The sequence below is a fragment of the Epinephelus lanceolatus genome, chromosome 10, assembly GCF_041903045.1.
Source record: "Epinephelus lanceolatus isolate andai-2023 chromosome 10, ASM4190304v1, whole genome shotgun sequence".
Taxonomy (NCBI): Eukaryota; Metazoa; Chordata; class Actinopteri; order Perciformes; family Serranidae; genus Epinephelus; species Epinephelus lanceolatus.
In genome coordinates, this window is record NC_135743.1 from 34125524 (window position 1) to 34143955 (window position 18432).

The window sequence follows — 18432 nt, forward strand, 5'->3', positions numbered from 1 at the left end:
GTATGTGATGAAAGTTTTGTTCAGTTTTAACAGCTAACACCTAGGTGTTGTCCAACGTGCTCAAGGCAGTGTAGGTATTTGTTGAGTTCTTCTTTGTTCATGTGCACACTCACTTTGACTCTCACAAACACATTCAATAAAATATACTGGCAATGTAATGTAAAAAAAGAAAAAAAAAAACATTATCAACCTAAAATATTATGTTGTTATTATGTAAACCGATCAGCCAAAACATTAAAACCACCGTGGATAACTTTGATTATTTTGTTCCAATGCTTTGTTCTGCTGGGAAACCTTTGGTTCTGGCGTTCATGTGGATACCACCTGACATGTTCCACCCACTCAAACACTGTTGCGGTAGTACCCCTCCTCATGGCGACAGTTCTCCCCAATGGCAGTGGCCCCCCAGCAGAAAATAGCAGCGTGCCACACTACAAAAACTGTTTAGAAATGGCCCGTAGAGCGTGACAAAAAGCTCAGGGTGTCGACCTGGCTTCTAAATTTCCCAGGTCCCAATCTGTTCAAGGATTCTTGTGATGTGCCGGTACCCCAGATGTACCCCTAATCCAAGGTGGGGCCTCCTTGGATGAGACTTGGCTCTGACCTGTCGAAGCATGGACACAGGATCTCTGGGAGTGTCCTGCGGTGTCTGGCTCCAGTGCGTTGGTGGCAGATCCATTTAGTCCAGTGGGTTGTGAGGTGGGTTAAGCCTAGTTCACATTACACGATTTACACTGCGATTTTGATGTCGCAGAGGATCTTGAGAGCCACCTTGGGTCGGAGGTGAGTCGGCTCGGCAGATAGTCTGCCACCACGAATCCTCATGTGTGAATAAGCCTATGAGCAAGTCGCCCCCTCGTCTGTGACTGAGACTGGATATCTGGCATGCTAGAAAACTGGAGAAGTCTGACACGACTGACAAAGAGCATCAGCCAATGAGAGGCGGGATACGTTCCACATCAGCACGCAGGAGGACGGAAGAAATGTGAGGAGGACAAGCCGCAGGGCTGCCACTTGCCAGGTCCGCTTATTAGCTGTGACTTTGGGATTGTTTCTAAAGTGGAGTTGCTTATTTGGGCTTGCTCTCTAAACATCACCTTTCTCTCTCTATATATATCTGTCTAATAAGTTATTTAAACGCATGATAGTTGCTTCTTTTGGGCTTGTTTCCATAGCCCTGGTTGGTTGTTTCTCTCCCAAGATCTGGCAACACTGACAAGCCGGCAAGCAACAACAAAAATGGTGGCGTCCACAGGATCACAGGGAGCGCGTTGTGTTTGGACCCAGGCCCTGGAGGCAGATCTGATTCAACACTGGGAAGAATATCCATGCCTTTACGATGTGTCGTCTCCAACTTTGGTGACGTCACCGCGTTATCTGGGGCTCTGTTGGCGAGGGCTTGGTGGAGAAATCTTGTGGTGTGCACACACAGGTCGTAACCCAGTTGGCAAGACTCCCGCTGACAGAAACAAAAGATTACGATAGTCTCTGCTACGCAAAATCAGGGTGAAAATCATGTAATGTGAACTAGGCTTCAATGACATGTACCACAGATGCTCATTCAGACTGGGATCTGGGGAATTTGGAGGCCAAGTCGACACTTTGAGGTCTTTGTCACATTCCTTGGGCCATTCCTGAACGATGTTTGCAGTGTGGCATGGTGCATTATCCTGCTGGGGGGCCACTGCCATTAGGGAGTACTGTTGAGAATTATTGTGCTAAAAGATTGAGGAGGCTTTCACATCAGGGTCCAAGGCTGAATCTAAGTACACTTGACCCCAAAGTTGAGTTTGTTTGGTAAGTGCTACACTGTGTATGGATCAATGAACCGTGCCTGGGTCCCCTTGAAAAGATTATCTTGGTTGCAGATGTACTCTATGAATCAATTGTACCTTGTGTGAAAATGCCCTGAGGTTAAAGTTGTCCAAAGCAGACAGAAAGTCAGCACCCTCCCTAGCTTATGACGCATGTAGAAGACATGGGAACAAAAGAGCAGCACTGTTCTTCCAATGCAGAGCCAATTGTCCTCTTATTAAACTTTAACTATGATAAAGAAAAATGTCTGATCTGTACTGTGGGTGTCTGTCAAAACTAAAGACCACATCGCCTTTAATTGCTCCCACTTGCGCACATGGTGACTGGATATTTTGTTTTAGTTACTTACAGTATGTGAAATCTTTACACAAAAAACATACTCGGATAGGTTATTTTTCTCATGGCAAGAAAGTAGCCCTTCTTCAATGCATCAAGCCAGTTTAGATTAAAGAAAGAATCCAAGCCTTCAAGTGAAGACCCCCTGCCTGGGTTTACAATAAAAGAGGCTTCACATGACGTACACCAGCAGACGTCCTAAAAGATTTGTAGCCGTATGTTATTCAAGTTCTGATACTTCATAGCAGGAGGAAAACTTGTTTAAGTGGTGGGAGTCATTTCCTAAACTTCCTGAGCAGGAAGTGGAGGATAATGGTGCTAATTACCCCGTCACTTTGTTGAAAAGGGGTAGGAGAATAGAGGTGTCAGCAAAGTTAACGCCTCCTATTTTCTAGTCAAAGGCTTTTTTTCTCCGCAACTCGAGCTAAATATACACATTTTGCACAGTTACAGGTGTACAGAAGCTGGAATAGGGCTGACAAAAGTAAAACCTTAAAATTGACCCACATAATCCCTAAAGCGAAGCTGTTAACTGAAAGCTCTGAATCATGAAATTAATTAAGGCGGGATAAAAACACAAGTCAAGCGCTGCTGCTGAATAATGGATAAACAAGGCACTGTAAGTAACAAGTAAGTGAAATAAGTGATCGCTGTCGGCTGCAGGAGTCCCTGCTGTTTTGTACAAAGCATGAAGATAAATTAAAAGACTTTCAGCTTCTCTCTGCAGTTATTACACAATATAGGGGTAAGCATTTTACAGTTTACCGTAGCTGTCTTACCTCATAGGACCTCATGCGACGCATAGATGCAGGAAGTGTGGAGTTGCTGTCATCTATCACTTGCAGCAGCTCCTCGCACACCTTCAGCGGCAGCACCACAGGATGTCCTATGGCATTGACCTCCCAACTAGTTACAATGCTGAAAACACACACAGAGTAGAGTAGGAGTGATTTATAGTGACTGCCACGGCATTATACAACCAACATGATGCCCAGAATAGCTGCTGTAAATCCCACAGTGAAGCATTTACACTGATGCTTTAATTAAGTGGTGTTTGACTGTGAACTAAACTAGATAACTAGGGATACATAAACGTGGACTGATGGCGAGTGCGTGTGCACAGCATCAACATACAGTATGTCTGCGTGTGAGACGTGAAGAAGAGGGGACTGAGGAGAAGAGGAAGAGTGATTGGGAGAGGAAAGATTGATGCTCTGTCAGTGTGTAGTGCCGTTCCAGTTTGTTTGGGGTGACATTTAGCCATCTGTGCAGTTCCTGGGAGGGAAAAGTTGTCTCAAAGTTTTAACAGTTTTGCTTTTGACATCACACTGAAGACAGACTGCTTCTGTAGCTATGTTTGCATGCATGAGGAATCTGCTATTAGCCTCTCAAAAACGAATGTCTTAGTTAGGTTTAACTGTTTACAACAGTAATAACAACAGTAACAACTACAAGGATGACGTATAAACGTGTATGGCTAAAAAAAGAGCAATTACAAACAAGACAAATATATACAGCATATATTTCTATGGTAAATATGTACATAAAAATCCCCCCACCAAACCCATCAAAACTACCAGTCAAAAATCAGTCTGTCTTTATTGGAAATTGGAATAGCTCCTGGTAGTGTTAAAGACCAAATATGCTAAATGAAGTGGAGAAATAATGGAAACAATAAAAACAACAAAAATGGCCAGCTTCAATAACATACATTATGGAACTGTATTGTCACTCTATGGTCAAAGAGGGGTTGCTATATTTTGAACAATTTTGCCATTGACCTACACAGGGTATATTTCATCTTTTCTAATTTACTAAAATGAAGAATATCTCAGATCCAATCCTCAAGGGGCAGAGGAGAGGGTGACTGCTAATGAAGTAATATGAGTCATCTCGCTAATAAGGACAAAGAGGCCACAAGGTCTGCTTTAATTCTTGGCAGGTCCACTGTATCTGGTTTTACACCAAAGAGTGCTATTGATGCAACTGGATCAAAGGGTACCTGAAGTGCCCTGATAACATTTTCATAAAGATACATAAGCGGAAATCTGAAATCGTCCAGTGGCTGGGGTGTATGGTTTTTTATGTTGGATTAAACCAAGTTTGGTACATACAGATTAAGAGTGAACCCGGAGAGGAATAACAGTTCTTAGATCACTGTTAATTTCTTCGCCTATATTCTGCTCTTGTTATGTTTTGACAGCTAACAATGAGTAAAGTCTCTCAGATCCACATGAGATGATACTCTTTACCACATGGGCTGATAATAAACATGATTAATGGAGGGGCTTACAGGCAAATTCGGAACTTGTGTCCTGGCCAAAGCAATTAACCTGTAGATATCTAATAAAAATGGCCTTTTGGAATATTCGATGAAATCTGTTGGAAGGCCACACTGATGCCCTCAATATACAAATCATTACATGACTTTAGGTCAAGATTAGACCACACAGGAAAAGCTCAATTTGTTTCAGAGAGAGGTTGAAAGCAGCAGGCTGAACCCCGAGGAGTGTAAACCAAAGCAGCCAGTGAAGACAGCCAACAAGATGATGATTCCATCCTCAACCAAGCTGGGACTTTATTCAAACTATCTGCACGCAACCAATGCAATATTCAGAAGTTGGTCACTCAGTAAAAGAGGTTAAAATTTGATAGGGGCATCCAACCTCTTTGGTCTCTGCAAGTATATTTTGCAGATTCTTGGATTCTCTTCATCCCCAATGAACCCTGAGAAAATCCGATCAAGTTAAAAAAAAATGATTCAGGGATAAAAATAGCCAATCTGATCAAATTATGCAGCTGTATATTGACCCAAACCAGCCTACGTCATAATTCTTTGTGCATGGACATGTAGTTAATGTTATCTACAGTAAGATTACTCAAATATCAGAATAAATTCTATAAAAAAGGAGTTGGGCGTACAATTTCCATTAGACTCAATTTCCTTGTCCATGAGACCTCATTCACATGGTACTGGACTGTGATGGTGCCTCCGACTTTCACTCAACTCATAATCAAGTCACTGCCATTAGTGACAAGCGTAATCCACTTAGGCACTGGCTCACCGATTCTCTAGCCAATTATTGGCAGTTCTAACAACACATACTGCGACCTCCAGCTGCAGTCAACTGTAACCGACTGTATCCTGAATAAGAGGGCCACCGTCCGGGGAATTCAGCTCCCCAGGCATAACATTTAATTTAAAAATGTCAGAGATGAGTGATGAAGGATGAATGGTAAATTATGTAGGGGGAAATGGAAGTGTGAGTAACACCAGCATTTAGCTTTGCAAGGCTTCAGAGAAATGCCAGAAATAGGTGAAATTAAAAAAAATTGCAGTTGCTCAAATGTTAGAAAAAAAGATAATAACACGCACATCCCAAAGAAATATTGAAAGGGTGCTGGATCATAAACTTCTAACATGCATCAAAAAAGGAAAAAAATGATCCGCACACTGGTAGAGCTCCCATTAATCCATGATTTATTTTCCGTCAAGTGACGTTTCGAGCAACGCAGACTCTTCCTCAGACTTGTAATTAATAAATAAATAATAAATTATTACAAGTCTGAGGAAGAGTCTGCGTTGCTCGAAACGTCACTTGAGAGAAAATAAATCATGGATTAATGGGAGCTCTACTGGTGTGCGGATAATTTTTTCCTTTTTTAGTTGCTCAAATGTTAAGCATTTGAAAGCTGAGACTTTTAAACAAAATAATGTATAGAACAATAAATTGGTCAGGCACCTAAATCGAAATGTCAAAGATGGGTTTGAGATCATTTAAAAACTGTCACAATTACATAGTTTGTCCAACAGAAAACTCTAACAAGTTTATTTAATTCTGTAAAATGTTTGGCCCAGTACTTATCTCGGTAAAGATTCTTCAAAAATACAAATTTTTGGGATCGTCATCGAAAACGCTTACATGTTATGTGTTCATGGCTAATACGTTCTTGAATTTTGAAACACTCAAAAATCAATTTCATACTACTGTAAAAAGTTGGGATATAACAATGAACAGCCCGAAAACTTAAAATTTAGACAGCAAAAGAAGAGATATTTTTATTTCATGTCTGGCAGGGGTCAAAGGGGACCTATTCTGCTTGTTTTCAGGTTCATGCATGTATTGTCTACAAACTTTAAGACTTTAACAAATTGGGGGCATTTATTTGGTGCAATTAATTTGCACATCAATACACATTTAAGCATCCGATTTTATTAGGGTCTGGGCAGCTAAGCCGCCAGGACACTACTGTAATCCTAGGTATTCTTCTTCTTTCTTCTTCCGAGGAAATCATACTTCCCATGGGTGAAAACTCACCAAACTTTGCACAAAGGTCCAGTCTCATGCCAGATATCCTCAGCTTTAAACTCAAGCCAATAGTCCTGATGGTGGCGCTACAGCAATCGTCTGAAGTTCAAAACTTTGAAAATTCATAAGAAGTCAACCATATGTGCTACAACTTCACAACTTCCATCAAACTGTAGCCCCAATACTGAAGAAACTTTTGTACACTTAAACCTATTAAAAATTATTAAGTTCATCACTCTGTTTTTTTCAATAACTGTAAAACTTCTTAAACCTATCTCCTCCCACAATTTTTGCTCAACTGACACCAAACTTGCTACAGAGCATCTTCAGACTGTCCTACAAAAACTGTTTCTCAGATTTTTGATTTATCAAAAATTGAGCCTACAGTGCATCAAAATGTTTGACTGTAAATGGTGCTGTAAACATATACATGCAAATTCTTGCTAAATAAATCTTTAATGTTCATGAAAAAAAATGGCAAAATTCTAGAGTCATGGTAGATGATGTGTGGCAAATTTCAGAATTTTATCTCAAAAACTGAATTTTTGACAGCATTTTGAATTTTGCTCTAATGTGGATTGGAGTCAATGTAAAAATGTCAATTTTAAACATCAGTTTTTCACTTATGGAGCAAATCAATCATTGTTTCAAACAAATTACCAACATCTCCATGCTGTCTACATGCAATGTGTGTATTTTCAGATTTTTGTCTTAATAACTGAATTTTTTTTACAGTGGTTTCAAATCTGCCTTTCCATGCACGGATGGCTGCTTTCCTACACAACAGTGAATGGCTTACTCAATTTGTGAAGCCACTGTTGAGTTGCTACTTGCCAATTAGCTCAGAGCGGTAGATGACCGTCTTAGGTTCCAGAGGTTGCTCAGAATTGCCTAAAAATGCCCGGACCCGACCCATCGCTGCGCAGCAGCTATAATTTATTTATCTTTTTGAACAATGTCCCTTTGTCTAAATTTTCGCATAGCACATCAAAGCACATAAACACTAAGAAAATGTTCTCCAGTGGGGACTCAAATTCACTCAGCATTTTAGCATTTTGCTAAAAAGAAACTAGATAAAAGAGCTTACAGCAGCATAAGCTATACAACAACTGACCTCAACCAGACTGCCAGATGCTCCTCTGGCTCAAAAGGATCCCTGTCGTTGATGTAAATTTCAGTTGCTGCCGGTGGCCCCTTGTGGCTCCTTTAAGTGCCTGTCTCTTTAAGCCCCTCTCCAAAAAAGACCAGTCTGTTCTGATTGGTCAGTGTTTCATCTCTGCACCTTCACTGCAGCCAGGGAGTAGCTGTAAATAAGCATGTTGGCACTTTTTACCATGAAAAACTGCCAATAAAAGCTTCTAGAAACAACCAGACATCTTCCAGCAGGATTATGATCTGAAATAGGGTGAAATTAACAACATCGAAATCTAGAGCCTCATTTTCACCATGCAGTATACAGTACGGTTCAGTTCAGTTCGGTACACTTTTTGTCGGTCTCCACTGTGAAAAGTTGTGGATGGTACCAATGGAACTGTTCTGTACTGTCCCCATTTTTGCTGGGGTACCTTGCACACAGATCTGGTACTAAAAGGTGGAGCCGTGAACATTGCAGTCCTTTGATTGGTCAATAGAGAACAGACACTCTTAGCTATTTGGGCCATTTGACCAAGAAGGAGAGTGATGGAGTGCTGCGGCAGATGACCTGGCCTCCACAGTCACCGGACCTGAACCCAATCGAGATGGTTTGGGGTGAGCTGGACCGCAGAGTGAAGGCAAAGAGGCCAACAAGTGCTAAACACCTCTGGGAACTCCTTCAAGACTGTTGGAAAACCATTTCAGGTGACTACCTCTTGAAGCTCATGGAGAGAATGCCAAGAGTGTGCAAAGCAGTAATCAGAGCAAAGGGTGGCTATTTTGAAGAAACTAGAATATAAAACATGTTTTCAGTTATTTCACCTTTTTTTGTTAAGTACATAACTCCACATGTATTCATTCATAGTTTTGATGCCTTCAGTGAGAATCTACAATGTAAATAGTCATGAAAATAAAGAAAACGCATTGAATGAGAAGGTGTGTCCAAACTTTTGGCCTGTACTGTATATATGACAGAAAATAAGGAGAAGCATAATAGGTCGTGTTTAAAATGAGCTCTGCAGTGTGAAATAACTCATACGGTAAAAGAAAAGCTGAAACTCAGAGGTCTTAATTCTTATTCTGGCTTGACAAAAACAGCGGTGCACTTTCTGTCACAGCTTTTGTTACCAAGATGACATCTCTCTTGGTAGCCAGCATGCATCTTTGGTGTAATGGGTTCCTGTGCATCACTCGGCTCATACAGTTACTCATGTCATTTAAATGCACTCTTACTGCTTTGACTGTAAAGACAAGCTTTTCTTCTTTCATGCGAGTTTTACTTCTAATTACCCTTTCTCCGTCAGTCAGCCGGTGGGCTTGTCAAAATGGTAGAAACAACAAAACGTCTCTGTTCTGCCTTCACTGTACGCGGCTGCAGGGAAAAGGAGGAGGAGGGAAAAAACGCTGAGTGCTGTTTCAGTTGAAAATAATGAGGGTGGAAGGCTCTTCCAGTGGGGTGCTGCTGTACTGAACATGGAGAACCACATGCAGTACATCCACCTACACCTCTCTAATGCATCACAGCAAGGTACACGGAGCCTCGCTCCAGTCAAAACAACATCTCCTGTATGTGCAACAAATATGAGCATGACTTACACAACTGACAACACTGAGATGATAAACTCCTTTGATGGCAATCTCATTCGCAAAATAATAGACAATTACATCTGAGCGGGGACCCTTGGCGCTAAGTGTTCTAAGACCTAAAATCTGTTCGGCAACAAAGCAGTCTTTCATCCCTCGCAGTGAGCCAAGACAGGTGGTGATTGAGAGGGTGCGTTGGAAAGATGAAAGGATAAGATTAAGAAGAGGAAAACAAAGAATGAAGGGGGTTGGGGGGGGGGTTTGGAGGATGCAGTAAGTCTCTGCTTACTCTCTCTGCTGGATGCCTGTGTCAGAACAGGCAGTGTAGAGGAGTTTCAGGGCTCTGGCAGCTCTGGGTGATGGACTGTGAAGAGCGGGGGAGCTGATAGACCTCTCACCCCCGACACACGTTTCTGGAACTGATGCGGTGATGGAGTCGCTGTTCAGCAGCCAGAGCTGCGGGAAGGAGCAGACAGGTCACTTAACACTTGAGATACACATGCCAGATGTCATGTGGGCGAAGGAATCACACTCTGCAAAATCAAGTCTCTGCATCCACTCATGCACACCAGAGTATCTCAGGTGTCTTATAAACAATGGTCTTATATCACGTGACGGATACAGGATGTTGTACAGGTTGTACTGATTTAACTGCCAGCCACATTAAAATTTTTTTAAGCATATAATGACCCTCCGACACATTTAACTCTTACCTTTAAAGTGATATTTAACTTTCTGGTTTGAGCAATTACACAAATATATCCGCTATTGGCAACTGGCTGAGTACATCGCTGTTCTTTTTTTGTGTGGCAGTTTTATTTTGCTAAATTAATGGTCTGTCTCTAAAGAATAAGTGAGAGCTGCTGCTCAGCGGGCAGCTGGCAGAGTCTTTAGTTAAGTGTGGAGCTAGAGCTGGCTATGCAAAACCACTCAGCAACAGACTCTTGTTCAGCGAGCTAACCCAGGAGCACTGAGAGGCAGCGGCATAGAGAGACAGGAGGGAAAAACAGCCAACATATTTCACACGTAAAATAGCTTGTTTGCAATCACATGAATATTATGATGGTTGAAATGACTGTGTGAATTGAATTAAATAAACATAAAGGGTATGTGATCCATAAAGAATGAAGATTTTTGCCACAGCTTGACTGATTTGCCCAGTGTGGACACAATCATTATAAAAAAGAACCACATCCTCCAGACCTCCTGACGTTATTAACTTTACACGGCAAGCTGATGAAAGTGCGCAGGAGTCTAGTGGACTATTTTGTGTGCAGCGGGGTCTACGTCTGAAATGACTGCTATCTTGTTTCTGGCTAAGTTAAAATGCTTGAGTTTAACTGTAGCTTATTTTAGATTTTAGCGCTGTATAAGGATGCAGTGGCTGCCAAGCTACTATTTTACTAGGTCAACTGTACCCAGAGGTCTGGTGGAACATTGTTAAAAATCAGTGTCTTGGCTTAAAAAATGGAAAAGTTATCACAGCACACTGTCATTGCATCCAACTTAAACACAATGCCTTTATGTTAATGTCTGACATTAGCTGACTCTGCTCCTCAAGACGCCTCCTCCACACCTGCCGTCATTTCACTGTTTCACTCTTTTTTACTTTTTCAAATCCTACCGTTCTCTGGACTTTAAGTTGCCTTTGTTTTTCCCCAATTTATGATTGGAGCAGCTGTAAACAGCACAGATCATGCGCATTTGTGCAGTGCTGGTAGTCTTTGCCTCCAGTTGCCTGCCTTCCAACTGCCCACCAATATATGGGGTTTATTTTGTCCAAACCAGAAGTGGTGTTTCCACTTGTTTCCATCAACCTGAATGAAGTATGTTACATGGTGAGTTAACAAGGTATTTAAGCTAGTCAGTTTTGGTTCAATAAGGAAGACCAGTTTAAGAATTTATCCTTTCTTGACTGTTTGTGAGTTTTATTTATTTATTTGTTTGACTATAAAAGCTAAGAGGACTTTTGGAACATAGTATGAATATATCGGCTGCCCCAGTAGTAGTGATGGTGGCTGGTTGAAAAATGTAAACTAATCGCCCAACCTTATTACCTTTAAAACCTCTTAAATCCCCCACTACAAAGGTTAACCAGTACACACACTGTTGTTTTTTACTCCTTACTTCTTTTCAAACAGTGTTGAAGAAATCAGTGGGGTCCAGCCATGACTCATACTATCTGATTTTCCCTCTCACTACTGTTCCTGTGATGCAGAGTCTGCTGGTGGCAGACTAGAAATAGCTGTCTAGATGAGCACATTAACAATGTAAATGATTGTAGAGCTACATGGAGCTTAAAAGCCATGTAAACAAAATTATATACAGCACAACTCCTCCTAAACCCCAAAGTTTCTGTCTTGATTTCTGTAACTTTACCGTATGTGCATGTGTTTGTCTGTGAAGGACTTTTTGAAAGCAAAAGGAATATATACTTGTCTATGCAAAACCCACAACATATTTGGACCCATAATAATGCTCTATGCTCATTTCTGTAATTTGTTACCTTCATCAAATGCGCAAGCTCAGTTTGTGGCAGGTAAAAAGGATATCAGTTACATATTGGGCTTTAATAAGGTCAGAGGACACGAAAAAAAAGATTTGAAGGGGAAAAAGATGGTTGATTTTTACAATTACTACTATTATGTTTCTTATATAACAATAAGGAAGTAAGGCTATCCACAGAACTAAAGGGTTAAAAAGCAAGCCGTGCACCTCTGATATGATGCAGGTTACTTTTTCATTTTGTAGTATTGAAGAATTCAGAAGTCAGTTGGTTTCATACAAGATGATTTATATTATTACTGCTCCCATTTTTTATGTCCTGCAGTTCAAAGTCTGACTATTGATGGGATACTTCAGACAATTTATGTTACGCAGATGATAAGATTTGCTAATACCACCTGCCAGCTTCGGCTAAAATAACATCAATATTGGAGTATAAACACTAAAGCACACACTCTAAACTGTACTGTTAATTACATTCAGTGCCGTGTTTCTGTTGTTTTACAAAGAGCCGCTTGTCATAATCCACTTGTAGCTGATTTTAAAGAAGCTGAAAGCCTGGCAATAAGCTCAACAAATCACAGTCAATCAGCTTTTCATATTGCTTAATGACCTGCCACATCACTCTTCCCACTTCTTAAATAATTGAGGAGTCTATTTTTACCCAAATTTCATGTGCTTCTCTGATTATGCCAACTCGTTCTTACCAATAAGAAAGCTTTTCCATCAGGAGTCTGGACAGAAAAGTGGAAGGTGCTCAGCAAGGTGGACAGCCCCAACAGCCTGGCTGCTACAGTCTTCTCCAGGAAGAGCGATCTGTCCAAAACAGACAGTGTTTATTCATTCACAGTAGAAAAGAATGGAGGTATGAATGTCTTTTGGAAACAGGACATGGTGTCGAGGTTTTCCTTCTCACCAAATGCCTCCAAGATAAAGTTATGGAAAAATTAGTCACATTTTCTGGTCATGCATATGCCCACTACTAATTCTGGAAGTTAAATAATGCAGCCAATCACAAAGTACATGGAGAGCACTTTAACAGGGAAATGGTTTCTCAAAAGGTGGTGAAAAAAAATCCTGATGCTTGGGCTTAATCTTTAAATTATTCACACTTGCACTGTGGGATTATTAAAATGTTTAATTCAGACCAACCATTACAAAAGGCTGAACACAGAGCTGACATGTGTCATTCTGCAAAGTTTCGGCAAAATCCAGCCGCTGGTGTGTTAGATTGGGCGAGACTGGCATACAATTTAAGTATTAGATATTTATATCCCATGTGCTGCATTGACTTTGAGGGACAAAAATATATGACAAAAGTCACAATGGTTATTCGTCAATTTCTCTCCCATATCTTCTACACATAAGAGCCACGTTTCATCCATTTACCCATGAAACAATGTTCCTTAGCCTGGGTTTCAACACATTTTCATGGAAAAAAATCTTAATTTTTCTGACTTTTCAAGGACACATAATAAAATGTCAACGATAATTCACAATGTATAAGTATACGGCAGAATAAATTTGCTGTCATGCTGCATTACGTGAAAGGTTATCTATTGAAGATTAATGTAACAACTAATTCTATTAAACACAACAAAATTTGATGTTTTTTTCCATAACTTTCAAGGATTTTATTCATACCATCCTGGAAAATGCCTGGAAAATGAGATTTAAAATATTCCATGATCATGGCAACTCTGTTTAACAGCCACAGTTTGCCAATTATCACCACTAGAAGCTGCCTTGGATCAAAACCTGCCTGTTCAGAGAAGCTTCTGGTGTTCTGTCTCCAACAGCGGGCTCCACCACCACCTGCGTGATGTACAGTTTCAGGGTCTCTGTAGGATACAATAGAGAAAGGCTCATGAATGCTGTCGAAAGTTATGATTATAATCTATAGGATGATGTATACCTGCTGCCACAGCCTCTCCCAGCACTGATGAACAGCTCTTGCAGGAGACGAGTGCCAGTCGGCGGCAGGGTTTCTGTGCGTAACCAAAAAAAAAAAAAAAAAGAAGAAGAAAATTATTCACCACAACATACGCCCGTCTTTAACTTGGCTGTTTTATAACTGCAATCAATAGTCACTATGACCAGGATGGAAGGCAGAGGAGAGGAGACAGAGAGATATATACAGCAGGTAGATTGTCATTTGATCTTCTGCTCTTTCTATCTGCCTCTCTTTCTATTTTTCTCACTTTCAGTCATGCAAAGAGTGCCACTCGTGCTGAGAATGACTAATAAAAGAGTAGGGAGATCAATCCTCGTCTACAGAGTGCGAGAGATTGACTTCACTGATGCAGCCGTCTGAGGAGTGCGTGTGTGCGTGGGTGAGTGAGTACACTGTATGATACGAATATGAATCCAATTTTTGCCTTTTATCAAAACAAATCTGGTATTGACCATTTAGTGCTTCCCCCACTTCCTCCTTCACTGCAGCTAGTGAGAATGTTTTTAATCGATATAATTCTGATAATTGTCTGAAACAAAAACCTCTCAAAAATCCTTGGTTTTGTAGGAATCCCAAAACTTTAAATGGTTTAAAGGCTTCGTATTCCTTCTAAGAATAAAGGAGCATACTAGCTGTTTTCCTCTGCACGTCCCTCACCTTTGTATCTTGACTGTCCTCTGAGCCAACAGTGCTCACTTCCTCAGTGAGAGTCTGTTGGCAGCTGCCGTCTCTGGCTAGGAGGAGGAAGGAGTCACCCACTAAACAATCCTCTGCTCGGGGCAGCAGCTTCTTGTTTGCGAATGGATCGGGGTGGCAACACCAGTCGTCGACGATGGCGTTCCAGTTGCCATTAGGGAGAGGGAGAACTCGCTTAAACACTCTGAAGAAGAAAGAAAAAAAAAAACAATTACAGGCTTTCCTCCCACCACTGTCCAGTGATTATTGGAAATTGCATCATTTGGTTCTTGCTGCAGTGAGAGCTGTTATCTTTCAATAAGCAGAGGGTCAGAGAAGATCAGAATACAAAGGAGAAAACAATCTGACAAAAGGACCCAAAAAACATCAGAAACTAAAGGGGGGCAGGACAAAAAGTCCTTGTACGGAAAGTTTCTTAAGGAAAGCTGGTGCAATGATCACAATATCTAATATTAGAATTATATTGTGATTTTCTTAATGTCCTCATAATATATTTACATATATTTAAAGCAGCATTTATGGATTTTCTATGGCCATCGCAAGCACATTAGCAAATAATTATGTTTTAACACATCCTTAAATTATGAAACATTCATTTGAAGACATGTTTCTGGCCACCCGATGAGTTGAAGTCCAATATTTTCTCTGTTTTTGGTCTCCACCAAGTCCTGGGAAAACATCTGGCTCTTAAGCTGCTGAATGCCTCACTATGTTTGCCAGCTGATCGCTAACTTTGTTTGGTGTTGCTGTTTGGTGCTGAGTAGGAAGTAGATAAAGGATTTATCAGAGCCGTTTTAAACTGAAAATGGATGCATTTTGTGGCTGACACAAAGCTGATGAGAGCCATGAGACTGAACCAAGTGGCTTCCTCTAGGGCTGAAAAATGAAGCCAATGCGGAAGTACTAGAAAACTGCAATTCCTCAAATGGCCACTTGAGGCTTGCTCCAAAAGCCAGTCCAGACCCCCATGTTAAAATGCCAAGCTTTACAGCCTGGTACAAGAAACGTTTTTGGTCTCTATAGCTAATTTCCGCCTTCATGACAACTGTGCAGGGAGTGAATTCTTTTATAACTCACCCTTCTACATTTTATTAAGGCTTAAGGTTACGCATATTTAAGGGTGGGCGGCTTTAAGTGACAGGCTGCATCGGCTTCTCAGTCAGAGCCTCCCCTTGCTTCTCCACAGCGCCAGTCTCTTGCCCAAATATAGTCACTTCTGGCTCCAAAAAAACCCAAATAGCAAAATGCTGAACTCTAGGCTTCAAAACGGGAGTCCACATACCAATGGGTGACGTTATGGTAGCTACATCCATTATTTTTACAGTGTCTGGACTGAACCAAAAAGTAAAATTTTTGGCTGTTAAACCAAATCAATGAGCTAGAGATACAAGATAGTAATGGTGCTGTACATTACAAACAGAACATAAATACAGCAGCAAATAAAGATTTGTTATTTAAAGATATAGTGGAATAAAATTGCAGAAAATAAGGTCACGCTTCTTCTGTGTGTTCGTGTGTGTTGTAATCTGAGCTTCTCTGTTCTTTGTAATGCCCTAATGCCCAGTAGTGCATTAATGTTAGTGCATATGCGTATTGCATGGTTAGCTCATTGCTGCCCCTCTGCACTGTGCTCATACGGTTACTGTTGATAAGACTGTCCCAACTTATGCCGTCGTCAGGGAAGCGTAACGCCCACCCTCTAGTTCCCCCTTCTTAACATCATTAGTTGTTAGTGCTGTTCACGCTGGTAGCACTGTTAGCTGCTAGCCACCGGCTCATCCACCTTCATGTTGAGAACTGTAAATCTGAATCAGACTTTGAATTACTGATACGCTCTGAATATTGTACAGCTCATTCAAAAAGCTCAGAAGAACAAAGAGGGAACCGTGGAGTCGTTTTTTTGTTTTGTGGAATCATCACCACTAGTAGGAATGCACCGAATATTCGGTAACCGAATATATTTGGCCAAATATTGCAAAAAAACACACATTCGGTATTCGGTGGAATAAGTTAAAAGCAAGGCCGAATAATAGCGGAGTGTTTTGATAACGCAATCAAACAGCGTGCGGTGACGGACGGAGTAAAATGTCGGCAGTGTGGCGATATTTTACTCCATCCGTCACTGCACTTGCATTTGCGACTAAAAATAGTTTTGTTCGAGCAAAATAAATCATTCAGCACGTAGTGCGAGTACAGATTTCAACCAGCAGCAGAAACTAAAGGCGAATCCTGCCAGTTGTGGGTTGAACGGGGGTCACAGACACAGACAGGAATGTATTCCTGTCAAATACGGCGGCCATAGGCTCACCGGTGACGGAGAAGTCCGGCTCCAATAATGTCCTCTTCTTGGCGTCATGACTGCCCAAAAGTACCTGGACAGCCGAGCCATGGCAGCACACAGGTATGTGACGTGTCAGAGGAGAAGAGCCGTTCACATTTCTGTCTTTGTGGCAGGTAACGGTCCACAAACCTCACCGCACTTTAGGGACTGTTCTTTACTTATGAAGGGACTGTTCTTTACTTGTCAGAGGAGGAGGGTGGCTGGTTGATTTTTATTTTATTTATTTATTTTATTTTGATCCCCGCTATGTTAATCACTTATTGATGCTGTTTTTGAAGTATGAATAAGTCAATAAGTAATTTATTCCATTGAAATATCATTGATGTATTATAGAAAAGTGATTTATCTTTTTATAAATGACAAAAGGCACATCTGCCTCATTTTCGCTGTGGTATCGTGATACTACTCAGAACCTTGATACTTTCACTGGTATCGTACCGTGGGTCCCAATTTTGGTACCGTGACAACACTAATCTGGAGGGGGTTCATCTGCAAAAACTAATGAAAAACTAAACAACGGTATTCGATATTCGGTACTCTTTTCCACTACATGTAGTCATCTGGCACATTGCTAATACAAAAATACTGAGGGATGCAGCTTTAACACAACAGTTGTTTTATTCATTCCAGTAAAGCACTTAGTGTGCACTACTTTAGGCTGCAAAGAGAACTTCCAGAAGGTACTTTGTGATGGTTGCAATCAATGGTAGCATTAATACCTCTGAGCAGCCATGAAATGGAACATATTGCTACAAAGCATAATGAGGCATAATGTTGTTGAAATTATAACTTTTACCCTGCCCCAAAGCACTTATCATTTACATTTTTACTTTTCCCAGCCCTTGTTGAAAACAAAAAATACATTTTTGGCTGCTTTTATTGGGCTATTGCTGAGAAACATCGCCAGAGGCCAAGGGTCTCTGTGCTGCAGCTATTGCAATTTTCAGCATGTCACCTTGCCGAGCAGAGAAAGCTACAAGCTGAGGGCTATAAGAACAATCCCACTGTCCAGCTGAACCACCTCAAGGTAAGAAACACAATTGGTTTTTAATGGGTAGCGCAGACCTTTACGTCACGCTGACTCTATAACTCTAACCCAGTCGGCTTGATAACTGTGGACTCTGCCGCAGCTCCATCCATCAATTTTTCTTTGCCAGACTATCACTTCAACTGCTGGGTCACACCATCAATAAACACCCCCTTCTACTTCCGCGGAGGAGGGTGTAAATAAAAACACATTTCCACCGATGCTCTTCGTCGTCTGTCTGCTCCTCACCTGTCCTCCAGCAGCCTGGTCATGCAGCCCTGGCAGTAGAAGCAATAAGTCTCTTTTGCCCGGAGTGTCTCCATCACACTGTCAGAAGCCTCTGTGGAGGGCCAAAGGCAAACAGATAAATGAGGCAGATTTGGTGAAAGGGTGGTAACCTTGTACTACAGAGCACAAAATCAATAAAGTACTGTGTGGCGAAGGTGGCTTGAAGAGGGAGCGGGCAATCAATCTGATTTTCATTGGATTTGTCAATGACTGTCCTCAGCTATAACTTCTTCTTGGGCGAGAAGTGACATAAAAATTGCCAAGAAGATGGAGTCTGTGGATATTACGCAATGACTCTGGGGTACACTTTTGATGATATGAGATCAAACCAAAACTTAAAGGGAGTATTCTCATGACTCTGATGATCAGTTGCTCGTGAGCCATGGGGGATTCTGAGAGCAAAATTTACACCATCAATGTCTCAGATGACCAAGTGACTCAA

General features: G+C 41.2%; 1 protein-coding gene across 1 annotated transcript in view; it reads right to left on the reverse strand.

The window, feature by feature from the left end:
* ube3d (ubiquitin protein ligase E3D) overlaps positions 1–18432 on the reverse strand; it is a 35994-nt gene that overhangs the window by 13430 nt on the left and 4132 nt on the right. The window contains exons 3-9 of the mRNA XM_033640229.2: positions 17952–18042; positions 14296–14518; positions 13600–13672; positions 13447–13525; positions 12392–12500; positions 9469–9635; positions 2931–3069 (exon numbers count right to left, since the gene is read on the reverse strand). Coding sequence (XP_033496120.1) covers positions 2931–3069; positions 9469–9635; positions 12392–12500; positions 13447–13525; positions 13600–13672; positions 14296–14518; positions 17952–18042 — 881 coding nt within the window. The remainder of the gene's footprint in view (positions 1–2930; positions 3070–9468; positions 9636–12391; positions 12501–13446; positions 13526–13599; positions 13673–14295; positions 14519–17951; positions 18043–18432) is intronic.